This window comes from Manacus vitellinus, unplaced genomic scaffold (assembly GCF_001715985.3).
Source record: "Manacus vitellinus isolate BGI_N305 unplaced genomic scaffold, ASM171598v3 scaffold_47_pilon, whole genome shotgun sequence".
In the NCBI taxonomy this organism is placed as follows: Eukaryota; Metazoa; Chordata; class Aves; order Passeriformes; family Pipridae; genus Manacus; species Manacus vitellinus.
In genome coordinates this window covers 5,271,483-5,286,289 of record NW_021940585.1, presented here as the reverse complement: position 1 = coordinate 5,286,289, position 14,807 = coordinate 5,271,483, and the positions used below count along the sequence as shown (strand labels likewise).

Genomic DNA, 14,807 nt, shown 5'->3' with positions numbered 1-14,807 from the left:
ACTCAATCCTTATTCTTACTGAACTTTATGAAATGCCCAAGAAACCTTTGGAAGCCTGGAGGGGTGGGGGTTTGTTTGGGCGATGCTGCTCCTGGAGGCTCGTGCTCTGCCCTCGATTTTTGTCCGGTTTGGACCTTTTCCAGTGCCTGTGGCCCCTCTGCTTTCACCCCCTTCAAGGGGTGAACCCAGATAGCTCTTTGCAGGGACTTTGTGGGTTCAGGCTCCTCTCTGAGGGTGCTGCTGGAGATGGGTGCCCTGGGTGGGATCTTGAGGGGAGAGGGATGTGTCATTGGGTGCTCAGGGACCCCCGAGGCTGTTTTGTGGCTTCTGGGATGTCCCCAGAGCAAGAGGCCGTGGGTGTCTGGCAGCACCAGCCTGGTTTGCTGAGACAGGGGCTCCCAGCTCGGTTCCAGCTCTGCTCCCCCACGGAGCACAGCGTTCCATCATCATCCTTGTCCATCTGTCCTTCCCTACCCGTGCGACTGCAGAGCATCCCGTGGTCCGGAGTGTCTGAAGGGAGAGCAGGAGAGGAAGAGGGGCAGATCCGAAAGGAGAGTGGGATGGGGTGGGGAAGGAGCATCCCCCTCCTGTCCCTCGCTCTCCCCCAGCCCGGGGGCTGGCTCTGGGGTAAATCCCTGGATTTCAATGGTGGGATTGGGCTGAAAAGCCTGAATAGCTCCCGCCCGCTTTGTGCCGGGGTTGGCGCAGGGGAGAGGTCGGCCGGGGGCACGGGAGGGCCCGGGACCCCCCCGCCGTTGCTGTGGGAACGTGGTGGGACCTCTGGCACTGCCGGGCTCCAGAGGGCCCCGCTGGCCCCTCCTGCCATGCCAGGCCCCCCGGGATTCCTGTCAGAGGAAGGCTGGGCAGGAAACGGGGGCAGTGGGGTGATGGGGGAGTCACATCCCTGGGCTGGGAGCAGGAGGGAGATCCTCTGGTTTGGGTATCAGGAGTGATGCAGCGAGGGGAGACCCAGGGTGGGCTTTGCACAGGCAACGGGTGCTGCTCTCCATGGCTTTGGGTTCTCCAGGGTTTCCTTGATTCCTAAAAAAAACCCGGGTTTCCAGCTCTTATCCTGGAGCTGGAGTTTAAATCCACGATGTGCAGAGGGCCTGGGGCTTGGGGGTCACTGCAGCTTTGGTGTGCAGGGGTGAAAAGCGTGGAGGTGCTCGTGCAGGGATATCCTGGGGGAATCGTGGGGAAAATCCCTGAGTCTGGCACCGCACGGGAGCTTCTTCCAGCTTGCAGTCCTTGGAAAAGGAGCCATCTGGAAAATCCAGCTGCTCTAGCGTTGTTTGGTGTTATTTTATTATGCAAAAAGGACATTAAAAAGTGCAGTTTATTGCAGACAGACGTCAAAGAAATGGGGAATAATAAACAAAAATAAGTCTTGTTTTCGAAAAGAAGCAAATGGGACCTTTTTGGGAGTTGAGGAAGGGTGTGGAGGGGGAGGAGAGGCACTTTGCTGCCCTCAGAGAGATACCATTCCATAAAACATGTGATCACATCTCAAATATATTGTGTAATCCGCTATTATTAGGGTATTTAAGATAAAAACGAGGCTGGAGCACTTAAGTGAAACTCATCTCTCTATTTGCTTCCCTGATTCATATTTCGTATTTTACTGAGGACAAACGCAGGAACCTTTTTTTTTACTCTTTTTTCCCTTTTTTTCCATGGAATGGGATTGTCAGGAGCATGTTCCTTGTGTTCTTCATTAGTGGGGATGGGTTTAACCCCTCGCCTGCGAGGACTGAGGAGGCAAGAGCAGATTAATAAAGTCCAGGAGCCTTAGAGCAGGGGAGCACAGCTGCGGCTGGGACACAGACATGGAGTTGGGTGTAAAAACTGCTTCTTTTTTTTTTATTTATTTCCCTGTGAAGAATTGTGTCATTTTTGTTAATTTGGATCTCCTGGAGTCATTTGGTTCTGGTTAAGCGGGGCCGGGCTGGGCTGGTGGAAGTGCTCCTCAATATGGCATCATTTACTGTTAATATCCAGCTAAAAATATCCCTGTGTGTTGTTTTAACGGCTCTAATTCTGGAATGTGACGATGTCATTTTTATGAGGTTAGTGTAAAAAATCTTCCTTTTTCTTTTTTGCCGTTTTTTTCGTCCCTTCCCAACCCCTTTCCACCCTCTGAAAGAATCGGAGGGAAAAGGGAAGATACAAACTCTCTTACAGGTCCTCTTTCCCTACAAAATTCTCGGTCTGATGTCATGTTCAGGTGGTTTTTCACTCGTTGGGGGGTAAAACCCCATGTGAAGCTTTGATCCAGGTAGAAAACCCCTCAGCTAAGTTTGGGCAGCAGTTTCCATGGTGGTGACCCTGCTCCTGGCTCCGTCATCATAAAGTGAAATACCTGGTAAATAAGGGAATTTAAAATATCCTGGGCAAGATTTTCCATTGTACTATGATTTTTTTTGTTGGGTTTGTTTGGGTGGTTTTTGGGGAGTTTTTTTGGGAGGCTGGGGCTTGTGCTTTTAGGAAGACCTGTGGATGTCTCCACCCCCTCCAAACTTTTTTGAACCTCTTGACCTGTTTATTCCCAATTGGGAGGCCCTGGAGAGGCTCTGCTCGGGCAGGTTTTGAGGAGAAAAGGGCAACCAGGCAGGGATGAGGGGTTAATCCAACGTTATCCAGGCTGTAGGGTGGGATCCTGGTTGGGATGGGAGCCACTGTCTCCTCAACCTGCGCTTTTCCAGGGCTGGGACCAAGTGGGACCTGATGTTCCCTGTGGGAGAAAGGGAAGTTTGTGGTGTTTGCCATGAGGAAGGCAGCCAAAATCTGCCCCTCTTGGTGTCTGGAGGAGCCTCCCTCATGTGCAGGAGTGAATTTATGGAGCCTCACAGGCTGGAGCACAAGCCTGTGGGGGAAGAATTAAGGATTAATACCAGCAGGGTTTATTTATTGACCCCCTCCTCACCCCAGCACACACCTTCCAGCATCTCCCATCTCTCCCTGCCATCCCTGGTGTGTTCCATGTCCCTGCACAGCCAGAGAGAGTTGTGGGCCTTCCCCAGCCTGGGTCACCTTCCTCTTCCTCAGCCCTGGAATGTGCTGCTGCTGCTGCTCTTGGGGAGGGCAAAGCCAAACCACATCAGCTCTGGATGTGCCTGAGACATTACAAACTTTTTATGGGATAATTTGCTGATCAAAGGGAGCCATCCAGGAGCTGACACAACCCATTCGTTCCCAATTACGGGTCTCACAGTAACCACTGCTGGATGACACCGTGCAGCAGGAGAGGGGCTTTTTTAAAACAATCGCTTTTTCTCTGGTTCCCAGAGCTGGGAGGTGAAAGCCCATCCACTCCCACGAGGGGACTCTTCCTTCTGCTTTCCCATCTCCTCAGCCCCGAGGAGAGCCTGTGGATGACGCCTTCCCTGCTCCTCCCTACGGAAAGGCTTTGTCTCCCAGTATCTGGGCCACTCCTCCTGCCCTGGGAGGGCAACAAGTGCAGATAACCAGGGGCTCTGCATCCCAAAATTCCATCCTTGGTGCTCCACGTGCTTTGTGCAACCGTGCAACAGGTTTTCATCCCTTGTTTGCAGGCTGAGCTCAGCTTAGGCTGGAGTGGGAATCGCTGCCGGGTGGTGAGGGAGGGAGGGGGCAGCTCTGGGGCGCTGGTGGAGAGGCCCCTGTGTGCAATTGTAAGGCCATGTCATTTTTTTTCCTCTAAATCTTGTAATTTCGTGCTTCAGAGCACAACAAAGTGAGAGAGCCAGCGGGGAGTGAATTAAATTCCCCCCTGAGAGGCAGCGCGGTGGGGCCGAGCCGGGCGGGCGCTGGGGGCTTGGTGGCCCCAGCCACTGTTTGGGTTTAGAAAGAGAAATTCTGGGAGAAGTCCTGCGTGGCACTTGGTGCTGGAATTCTGTCCCTTCTGGTTTTCCCCTCTTTGCTGTTTCTTCTGTCCCTGTTGCACTGGTTTTTGCTGGGCTGGAGCAGGGACCTGCCTCGCCGGGTCACCTCTGTGAGATGGCCCTTACAAACACCGCAGGAATTCCACGTGGTGTGCGTGGAGAAACCAAATCCGTGCAAACCTCTGTTAAAGGACAGGTGGAAAAGCAGATAAGCTGAGGCAGTTGGTGTGTGGACACAGGGTGCAGCCACAGTCCAGCACCCATCCTGGTGGGCGCCTTGGCCGTGCCGCGCGTCGGCACTGAGCAGCCGCCGGTTGGATTCCTCCACCTTCGGCTTTTAACTGGAATTACTGTTTTCATTTCAAAAAGTAATTAAAATATCAGACCTTGAGCTGTCATAACTGTCACATGGTTTTTGTGTTCGCATTACCGATGCACATCTATTCCTGCTAATAACAGGGCAGTAACGTGCCCGTGGAGAGACGCGCTGGGGCTGCGGCGGCTCCGCGAGCTGGACCACGGGCTCGTTCCATCGGTGATTCCCAGCAGTGAATCGCCGTGTTTGTCCTCCAGGATTTTAGTTTTTAACTGTTTGGATGAAGTGAGTTTGCGGGTTAGTGGTTGTGTAGCTTTTGAGTACCCCCAGGGGTGCTCAGTGGCCGTGGGGCAGCTCTGGGTGTTCCCGTGCTGGGCACACCAAGTTGGGGGCAATCCTGGGATGCAGCCCTGGTAATTCATCATAGGAATATAAAATTAGGATCCATCTGCTTTTGGAACTCCTTGTTTTTTTACTTTCTTGGGGCTGTTTGGTTCATATGATGGTGACAAACACAGCCAGGCAGGGCAGAGGGTGCCCAGTGCTGCGTCTGGGGCACAGTTGTTGGGTTTGGGCCCCTTGCTATGAAATTATAATTTTTTTAATGATGTAAGTGAGACTGTATCTGTTAAACCCTTTGCTCAGCCTCCAGATTCAGCAGCAGCTTTAAATTCCCTCTCATTTTGCAAGTGCTCTTGTAGTGCCTGTCCTCCTGCATGGAGCAGGTTGGGTGGATTTATCCACCAAAAAATAACATGGTACAGCTCAGGCATCCTTTGCTTTAGATCTGTTCATATGCTCTTCCCAAAAACTCCTGTGCAAAGGAGCACGGGGGGGACCTAAAATGCAGGGAATGAGTTTTCTTGGATACCCCATTTGAGGAGTGGCCCTGTCTTGGGGTGCTGTGGCTGCTCCTTGGTTTCAGTCACGGGGTGAGCTCTGTGCTGAGGTGCATCCTCGGGTGCCATGGGCAGTGCTGCTCCATGTGCCAGTGGGTTTGGGAGGGAGGGATGGAGAGGCAGTGCACAAGGCTGGGCTTTATTCTTTTTAGCTGGAAACACAGGGATTTAGCAAGCAGCCCTTCCTCGGGGTGCAGGGCTGCTCCTGGAAGCTGGGCAGGGATTTATGGGGGATGACAGGCAGGGACCTGCTGGGCTCTGCCCCTGCACTGGCCCTAATGCAGCCCTGTCCTGCAGGCAGGGCCACAATACCCTGCTTGTTCAGAAACGTGCCCAAAAAAAAACAGAAGGAAGGAAAAGAATTCTTTAAAAGCAGAAATAAGGAGCGAAGGGGGAAGCAGATCTGGGAGCAGCGGGTTGTTTTCCTCAGAGCTTTATTCCTTCTCCTGGCTCCCAGCTCCTCAGTGAAGCTCCCTTCTCAGCTCACACTTGCTCCTCTCTCCTTCTTGTCTCTTCACAGGATTTTCCTTCATTTCCCCTGCTTTCTCCAGCTGTCCACAGTGCTGTGCATGGCTCAGTTGTGCCTGGGTGTGTTTCACAAGTGTATTTGATTGATTTATGTTGGTTTCTCCCTCTTTTGCCTGTGGTGTGATTCCCAGCGAAATGCCTTCATCCCTGTAAACAGCTTAAGGAAACCCATCACTTTTTCTAGGCAAACACCCCCAGCAATAAGCAGGTTTTGTGGGAGTTGCTGAACATCTCCTGCATCACCATCAACTCTGTGCAGACACATTCAAGGATTGATTCAGGGTGTGATCCTGCACTTGGCCTCACCCAAGTCTGGGTGGTGGCTGGAACTTTCTGGTGCTCCAATGTAACAATCAGATGTAAAATTAAATATTCACAGTGCTTTAGACACGAGGGACATCAGTGGCAGCAGAACTGTGGTGGTGGCTCCGTGCAAGGGTGGAATAAACCAGGCAGGAGCTGGAGCTTTGGTCAGGTACTGGTTGTGCCTGGCCAGGGGACACCTGTGCCAGGGCTGGAGTCTGGGAATGACCCTGGGGACAGTCTGCCAGTGGCACGGGGCTGCTGGACCTGGTGACTGCTAAAGATGGGGCAGGGGGTTCTGGACGAGGATGGAGTTGCTCCCAGCTTCCCCTGGCCTTCCATGGCTCTGGGGGGTAGGAATAGGTGGTCTGTAATGGTGTGTACTGGTCATACTGGTGTGGCAGGGAACGCTGCCCTCCTCGTGCATCCCTCACACCCCGTGAATCAAAGCCATGGAGAACCAGAGCTGGAGGGGGAGTGTGCCCAGAGGAGGAGGAGGAGGAGGAAGAGGGCAGCCTTCCTCCTGCCCACGGTGCTGTGTCTCTCTTGCAGGCTCTCCAGGTGGCACGCCAGTTCCTGCTGCAGCAGGCCACGGGGCTGAGCTCCCCCAGCAGCAACGAGGGCAAGCAGCCAGCAGTGCAGGTGAGCCCCCAGCACGTGTCCCCTGTCACCCCTGGGTGGGAAGGGCTCGGCTGCAGGAGTGGGACAGGCCATGGGTCACCTCCCTGGTCGGGATGGCTGGAGCACACAGGGAGTTAAATCCTCTGTAAAGTTCCTGAAATTTCTTGGGAGTTTTTTTTTTCTGGGGGGATGGGGGTGGTCCCCATTTTGTGCTGATGTGGTGGGAAAGGGGGATGCCAGGGAAGGGTTGGCTCCAGAGGAGAAAGGAGTGTGTGTGTGGGGGGAAGGTGACCATGTGCCACCTTACCATGGGACACATTTCAGATTGGGAGGCACAGAGTTTCCCAGGGTTCAATGCTGGGTGCAGTGAGTGTGGCACAGGGGCTGGAGCCAGGGCAAGTCCTCCCACGTGGGACAGCTGCTGGGAGCTACCTGGTTGAGGTGGGATTTGTAGCACTGGCAGGGAACCGGGGCTTTGGGTGGGTACAGGGATGGGGGGACCACCCCTTTGCTCCACTGCTCTGCCAAAGGAAAGGGGCTGAAAATGGGAAGAGAAGGAGCAGAAGAGGGGTGAAATCTGGAGAGAGGAGGAGGCAGGAAGAAGCAAAGCCCAAGCGATGGAAAGTGACAATTTAAATAGCTGTGTGGAGGGGCTCTCCCTTCAGGCTAATTAAATTTATCGGAGAACAGCAGGTTACCTTATTAGAGCCACGTGGGTTTAATTAACAAAGGAAAGTAATTAGCACAAGCGCTCTCGGAGCTGGAGGTCCTGCCTGTGCCAGGCTGAGCCGTGTGGCAGTGGGAGGGCAGCAGGAGCCGGGCTGGGATGGGCAATCCCGAGCTCCTCTCCCAACTTGAGAGCCAGGGCACGGCTGAGCCAGCTGGCAGCAGGTCCTGGGGCTCCCAGGGGTCAGGGCAGCCCGGGACCCCCGGCTGCCCCTCCGGGTTGGGAAGCAGCAGCTGGGTACGAGCAGTGGGAATTAGTCAGGGCTCCTGCGGCACAAACAGGCGGCTTTTTCCAGCGGTGCTTGCAGGAAGGAAATGCAGTCACTGCATGGAAAATGTCTGCAGAGGACAAAGGCAGCGAGGGTGAAGTCAGATTCCGGTAACTGGCGCCTTGCTCCCCTCCGTGGGTGTGTGTCCCTGCACTGCTCCTGCCTATCCCTCGGTGCTCTCCCCACCGTGTTCCCGGCTGGATACACGTGCTGCTGCTTGGACATCCCGTCCTCCCCTTCCCTGCTGCTCTCCAGCCTCCCCTCCCTGCCCATCTGGCCAGCGGCTTCGCCGGAGCGAACTGGATCTCCTTCCTCTCCCCTCCTCCCTTTCTGTGTTGCAAAAGGACTTGTGAAAGTTGTAGACGTGAGTCAGAAATAGCTCATAACTCAGCAGCGACCGGCTCTTCCTCCCCCCGCGGCCCCGCCGGCAGCTGGAGCGGGATCTGACCGAGGGGAGATAGAGGATTAAGCAGACTCCTTTGAAAGGAAGTTTATCTAACGGCAGAGTGGTGTGGATGAGACTGGCCAGGACGGTGGGAGGAGGAGGAGGAGGAAGGCTGGGACCCAGCGCAGCAGCCCCCGGCTGGGGAGGGAGCAGGGAGTGCGGCAGGATGGGAGGGTCATGGAAGTGTTTGGGAACTGGGGTGTCCTTGGGGTGCCAGCCTGGGGTCCCACGGGCTTTGCCTGTGGATGTGCAGGCTGGGGAATGGATTTTCACACAGTTGGGTATTTTGGGGAGGGGGTAGAAGTTGTGTCCATGGCCTCCCCTCAGCTCTGTGCCAGCCAGCTCCTGGTCCCCGATCCCAGGGGGAGGGAGCAGGAGGGTCCCGGTGCTGGCAGAGAGAGCAGGAGCCCCCACAGCCAGCAGCACCACAGACCCCCCATGCTTGCCCACACTGTGCACTCTCCCTGTCACCCCCTGATGGGGACGGGACGTTTTCGGGGCACCAAGCCAGTGGGAATATTAATGACATTCCCGATGGCGTGCACTTAAAAACAACCAGGGAGCTGCTGGGCTCCGGAGCATCCTGGAGTTGGTTTGTTTTGGAGTATGGACCCTCTCTCCCCAGATGCCTGGAGGTGTGTGTGGAGAGCTTCACGCTGACACTCGAGTTACAGCTGCAGCTAAAAAAAAGGCAAAAAACCCTCCACCTTTGGGTGTTTTAAAATATGTAAAAATGGTTTTATTTCTCTGCAACTTTAAAACTCTTGGAAACTTGGTGGGTGCTGACAGAGTGTTGCATTTGAGGACTTTTGGTGCTGATGGACTGCAGGGTGTTCCCATCCTGCATGGGGCTGGTGGAAGCAATGTATCCCCCTGGGATCTTGCTGGGATCTGGGGTCTGGGAAGTGGAATGAAGTGCTGGAAAGGCAGCACCCGTGTTCTCAGTGCTGGCTTGGAGACTCCTTGGAATCATGGGGTGACCTCTTTGGGGTCCCTCCCTGGCTCAGCCCTTGGAGCTGGGGGGTCTCCCCTCGCTGAAAGGGGAGAAGGGCTGAAGGGCACCAGGGGAAGGGAGAGGAGTTTGGAGCAAACTGCGGGAAATTGCTTTTCTTTTGTCTGCTGCGCGGGGAGGGCAGCGGAGCGGAAAAGTGTATTTTGTTGATTTGAAACTTGAGTGAAATGGGTAATGAAGACAGATCAATAGCAGCCCTTCTGCGTTCCCTCTCCAGGAGCAGACCCAGCAGCCCGTCCGTCTCGGCTCGCGCGGCGTTAGGCTTTTCCATTTGAACTTGCAGCATCACTGTCTGTCCCTGCTCCCACTCCTCCTTCCCGGAGCCCCCCCCACCATCCTGCTCTGGGATTGGCATTTTGGATAAACAGAGGAGCAAAGTCACTTCAGTCCCTGTAGACTGGTCAGTGTGATGAGCTGTGCCAGCACCCCGTGCCCGTGGTGTCCCCGCAGGGACACTGCCTGGGTGATGCTGAGGGCAGGGGCTCACCGAGGAGGGGGCTGTGGGCACTCCAGCACTGTCACCTCTGCTGCCAGTATCCCCAGCCAGCTCCTTCCAGCTTCCTGGAGCCCAGCCACGTGCCATTAGTGCCTCCCTGGTGGGAACACCATGCTAACGAGGATGCACTAATGAGGATGCACGTTGGGCTGAACACGCTAGGGATTGATTCCTCCTTTTCTTTACATGGAGCTGAACATCAGAGCCTGGTGTCCTCTACGCTGGTTCCTGTTCCCTTGCCCTCCTGCTGCCACCCCCACCGAGGGCAATCAGTCCTTTGGTGCTGAGGCTGTTCAGAGGGTTCATAAAAAACAAACCACAGCCTCAAAACCACATGGAGCTGAGCTCAGTTTCCCCTCTGACCCCGGGTAGATTTTAGTCCGTTGTCTCTGTCCCGCCCTGGTGAGGTTCAGACACAGTGTGGTGTGTCCTCCTGAGTGGAGGGATGGCAGAGCAATGTTTGGGTGGCCCTGTGCCACCCTCAGGGTTTATAGACCATGGCTGGGGTCACACTGGTGTCAGTGGCATCAGTGCCTGGCCCCGGGCGCTCGGAGCTCTCGCAGACGGTCTGAGCCAGCTGGATGTTGGAGCTCTCCCAGGGACGAGAGTGCAGGAGAGGACGCCTGGATGTGCCTGGAGGATTTGGTTTGCTCTTCTCCTGTGAGAAGTGGGTGCTCTGGGGTGGGGATTTGCTCACCCCCTGCCCCTGAAACAGCAGAACTCGAAGCTGCTCCTGGTGTTTGTTTCCCCCCTTCTATTCGCGACCGCCTCGGTTTGTTTCTGTTGGGTTTGGATTTGAAAAGGGTGTTTAAAATTAGGAAAAAAGAGCACAAACATGTTTTCTGTTGTTTCTAATGGGGACTTAAACTCCAAGATTAGATCATAGTGAGGATGTGCAGCCTTGGGCTCCGTGGGAAGCCCGGAACACTCCAGGCAGCTGCTGTGCACAGGGAGAGGTGTGTTCATCCTGGTGGTCCCAGAGCCCTCCTCAGGTCAGCAGGGCTTGGGGACGAGGTCTGGGCTGTGCCTGCCCTGGCGAGGGAGCTGGGCTGTGTGGTTTAGGTGTGGTTTAGGTGTGGACCAGGAGATGCTCCTTCCCGTAGCACTGGTGACGTGCTGCCCCCGGCTCCCTGGGGACATCGTGGCTCCTGTGGTGACCTCCTGGCGTGGGTGACGGCACAGCTGGGAGGTGATGGTCGGAGCAGGGATGCTTTGAGGCTGAGCAAACCGCGGGCTGACGGAGGATGTCCCCACGCCGTGCCAAGCCAGCTGTCCCTGGGGTCAGGAGGGCACTGTCCCTCTGGCAGCCCCGCCGTGCTGAGAGCCAGGAGCAGCTGTCGGGCCGTGGCTTTCCCTGCTCTGCCTCGTGCCTGGGAGTTCAGTCTGCTTCCCATAAAAAAAAAAATCCAAGAAAAATTTCCCTTAAGAGCCTCGCTCCCTCTCCTGCTGCGTTCCACCCAACCAAATCCTGGTTCCCTCAGCCGGCTTTGGCAGCGCTGCTCCAGGCTCCCGCCGAGCCTCCCTGGAATACCTGCCTCGTTTTCCACCCACTGCCTGCTGATCCGTGCCCGCCCGTCCTCTGGCACGCAGGGATTACGACCGGGACCGCCTGGAAAATCACCCCCGGAGATGCCGCTGGCCGGCCGGAGCAGCGCCGGGTGTTTCTGGGAGCAGCCGGAGCTGTTAGTAAGCAGTTCTGCGGAGTGGCAGCCGGCCAAGGCGTGAGTCAAACCCTTCCTGACTCGGTGTCTGGCAGATGCCAGCTCGTGACGCGTCGGCCGGGGACCAGCCGCTGCTGGGACCTGCTTCCCGAGGGATGTGCCGGCTGTGAGGACATTCCCCGGCTGCTCCGGTGCCCGGGGGTGGAGGGGGTGTGGAGGAGGCAGCTGGGTGACACTCACCCCTCGTACCACCCCCGGTGCCCTTTGGCTCTCGCTCGCCTTGTTGACCACTCTGTCTGTCTGGGTCTCAGCTTTTGAGGTGATTGTTGCCCAGAGCCCCCCGTTCTCCAGGGATGCCAGGCTGGCCTCCGTTCCTGCCGTGGGGAATCTGGCACACCGGTGGTCACCGAGTGCCGTGGCTGCAGGTGAAGGGGTGTCCCAGGGCCACACTGTGCCCTCACCCTCCCCACTGGCAGATCAGCTGCCTGTGGGTGCCCCCATGGGGCGTTTGGCCAGGTTGGGATGGACGTTTCCATCCCCCTCTTGTTTTGCCAGGGCAGCAGCTGTCACCTCCCAACAGGGGTGTCTGGGATGAGTGGCTGCAGTGGGAGCAAAACTGGCTGTAAGTGGGAATTTCCCCTTTTACTAAAAAAAGTTCCTGCTCTCCCTGGAAACCTTCACTGGGAGAGGGATGTTTTCCATGCTGTGGGGAAATTCTTCATGTGGCTTTGGCATCCCCTGGGGCTCGAGGAGGCAGCAGAGCCCGGATGACTCTCACAAACAGCAGCACCGGTTCGCCCCGTTCCCACCTCAGCCCCGCACGAAGGCACCACCATTTCCCCGTGTCAGCTCCGCATCCGAGCACGGAAGAAAAAGCCATTTAATGCAGACAAAGGTTGTATGAAAATATAATTCTGCTTTTGTTAGCAGCCATCAAACTCTAAAAAGCGTCACTTTTGTTTTCTTGTAACATTGTGAAAACCTCGTGTCGGATCGAGAGCTGGGGCCCTCTCGACTAATCGCCTCTCCTTTGTGTTTTTAGATTATAGGGGCAATTAGTGTTGTCAAAACCTCTGGCAATTCTCTTTGCTCTTGACAGGGTGTCAGTCCGCTGGGCGAGAAATGGAAGGTGTTATAACTCTCCGGTAATTAGGATGCCTCCGATTTGAAAATGCCAGCAAACGTGTTGGAGGGGCCGCGCGGTGGGGGCGGGGAGCCCGCCCGGGTGGGGGATGCGGATGAGCAATTAATTAGGGGCTCTCATTCCGAGCACGTTGCCAGCTGATGAATTGGCAAAGGGAAATTAGCAGGATGCTCAGCTCCCGGGAGCGGGCGCACACCCCGCCCGTCTCGCCCTCCTCGCCGGCTCCCCTCCTTCCCAGATGTTCGCCGAGGGCTTTGCACAGCTGGCTGGGAGCACCTGAGCACCCAAACAGCAGCCCTTCCCTGCTGCTGCTGCTGTGGGGGGCTCTTGGGGCTCTCTGGTGGGTGCTGGAGCCTTTCCAGGGCGCTGTGGCTCATCCCTGAGGATGCTCCCCAGCCTCCGAGCCCTCCACGGCCGGAGCAGTGGGAGCAGCCCCAGCCCTTGGGTGGGAACTCGCAGCAATTAATCAATAACTGCGACATGGGGGCGGCTGGAGGGGGGATCACAAATGGAGCTCGACCCGTGTCCCACACCTCCCTCCAGCAGAATGCCTGAGTAAATAGATAAGCCTTGGCAGCCTCCCTTGAAGGTCAGAGCGCTCCCAACACCCACCACGGGTGGGAGGGACTGCACGGGGCTACCCTGTGGTCCCATCCCACTGGGCTGGCTGGAGGGGGAGGCAGCAGCCATCTGCTTTCCAAGGAAAAGGGGGGCACCCAGGAAGGATTATTAAATTGCAGCAAAGCCATAACTTTGCCCAAAGCTTTGGGAAAGGCTTTGGGCTGGTGGGATCAGTGGAAGACTGGGACGAGGCAGCTCTCGATGGCTGTGGTTGGGAAGGCATCATTGCTCCACCTGGGCAGGACCCAGTAGGGCTGGAATCCATCACTGACACCTTCTCTGGAGCACTGCTGGGGGTGTGGACCCATATTTTGATAACCAAAGGCAGGGGCTGGCAGGTTCTCTCAGCCCTCCCTCCTCTTGGCATGGTAATTACGTGGGTTACCGGTGTCAGCTGGAGGTAAAGCTTTGATGTGTCTGTGGAGAACCTGGTAACCTCTTCCTCCGTGCTCTGCTTTGCAGAGTTATTTGGGTGATCAGTATCTTCCCACTTCCCTTGTGTTTCCCTCTGCCCTGCATGCTCCGGCACCTCAAGGGAAGCAGCTGTGGTTTGATGCCCAGTTCCCCCATCTCAACTGCATTTAAAGAAGAGCACCCTGCCCTCAGGGTGGGGGAGCTCACGGTTTAGGAAGCTTCACCCCAGTGCCAGCTGCACCACGGGGCACCTCCCTGCCATTGCCATGTCCTGGCAGTAGCCTTGGCGTGCCAGGATGGACCAGGGGCCAAGGGCTTCACCTGAAGGTGAGGCAGGGATTGGGGGGGCGTGAAAGATGTTCCAGGAGAGGTGGGAGGCACCTGTAGGCTGTTGGCACTTGGGGAGGGTTTGCCAGGGTTGGAATGGGGAGTGGTGACGTGTCCTTGCTCTCCCAGGTGCCCGTGTCCGTGGCCATGATGTCCCCCCAGATGATCACGCCGCAGCAGATGCAGCAGATCCTCTCTCCGCCCCAGCTCCAGGCCCTCCTGCAGCAGCAGCAGGCGATAATGCTGCAACAGGTAACGCTGCACCTGGGCTGCATCCAGCCAAGCAATTCCCACTGGGTCTGGGAGTGCTGGAGCTCGCTGTGGGCAGGCAGGTGGGTCCCTTCCTCCCTGGGTTCTCGCATTCTCCACATATTTCCTTGGGGATTCCCAGCACGTTCAGGGACAAAAACAGCTGCAGGTGCTGACAGTGCTGGCAAAGCTGGATGTTGCTGCTCAAAGCCCAGAAAATTCCTGCACGAGGTCTGGTTTGGGGCTGCCCAGCTCCTGGGAGGAGCTGTGGTCGGGGTGGGTGCTCTTGGCTCCATGCACCCCAAGCAGAGCCCCCGTGGCTGCTGCTGGGCCTTGGGCATGTGCCTGTGTCCAGCTCCAGACCTGAGCACGTGGGTTTGTTTCTCATGGCCTGCTCAGCTTTTCCGGAGTGTTCAGTCGGATGGGGAGGGAAGAAAAAAGAGGAGAAGAAAAATAACAAACCTCAACTCCGAAACAAAACAGGTCTGCTTGGGTAAACACCTCTCGCCAGCGGGAGGGAGAGAGGGAGAAACCCCACAAGCATCCTCCACACCCTTCCTCCTGCCTCCAGTACCTGTTTACTCCAAACAGGCTGATAAGGATTCAAGGTTGGCCCCAGGGAAAGAACAAAGGGTAAACACTACCCTGGGTGGGTCCTTCCACAAGCCTCTTTGGAGCCGGATAAAGAAACACGTTTGACTGCAAATTAAACAACCCAGGCCGGAATAGCTCGCATTCTCCACCGGCAGAAAACCAAACATCACACCTCTCACCCCTGACCCAATGTTCCTGCGCCTGCTCGGCCCCGCTGCAGCCCTGGCTCCGGCTGGCTCTGGGGTAAACACCCAGCCCCTCCAAACCTGTTCTCCGGCAGAAACGGCGAAGTTGCTGCTGTCAGCGCTGTCAGCCCCGAGCT

General features: G+C 56.3%; 1 protein-coding gene across 1 annotated transcript in view; it reads left to right on the top strand.

Moving 5' to 3' along the window:
- Positions 1–14,807, top strand: part of FOXP4 (forkhead box P4) — a 34,494-nt gene that overhangs the window by 1,734 nt on the left and 17,953 nt on the right. The window contains exons 2-3 of the mRNA XM_029962508.1: positions 6,459–6,548; positions 13,772–13,894. Of these exons, the coding sequence (XP_029818368.1) occupies positions 6,459–6,548; positions 13,772–13,894 (213 nt within the window). The remainder of the gene's footprint in view (positions 1–6,458; positions 6,549–13,771; positions 13,895–14,807) is intronic.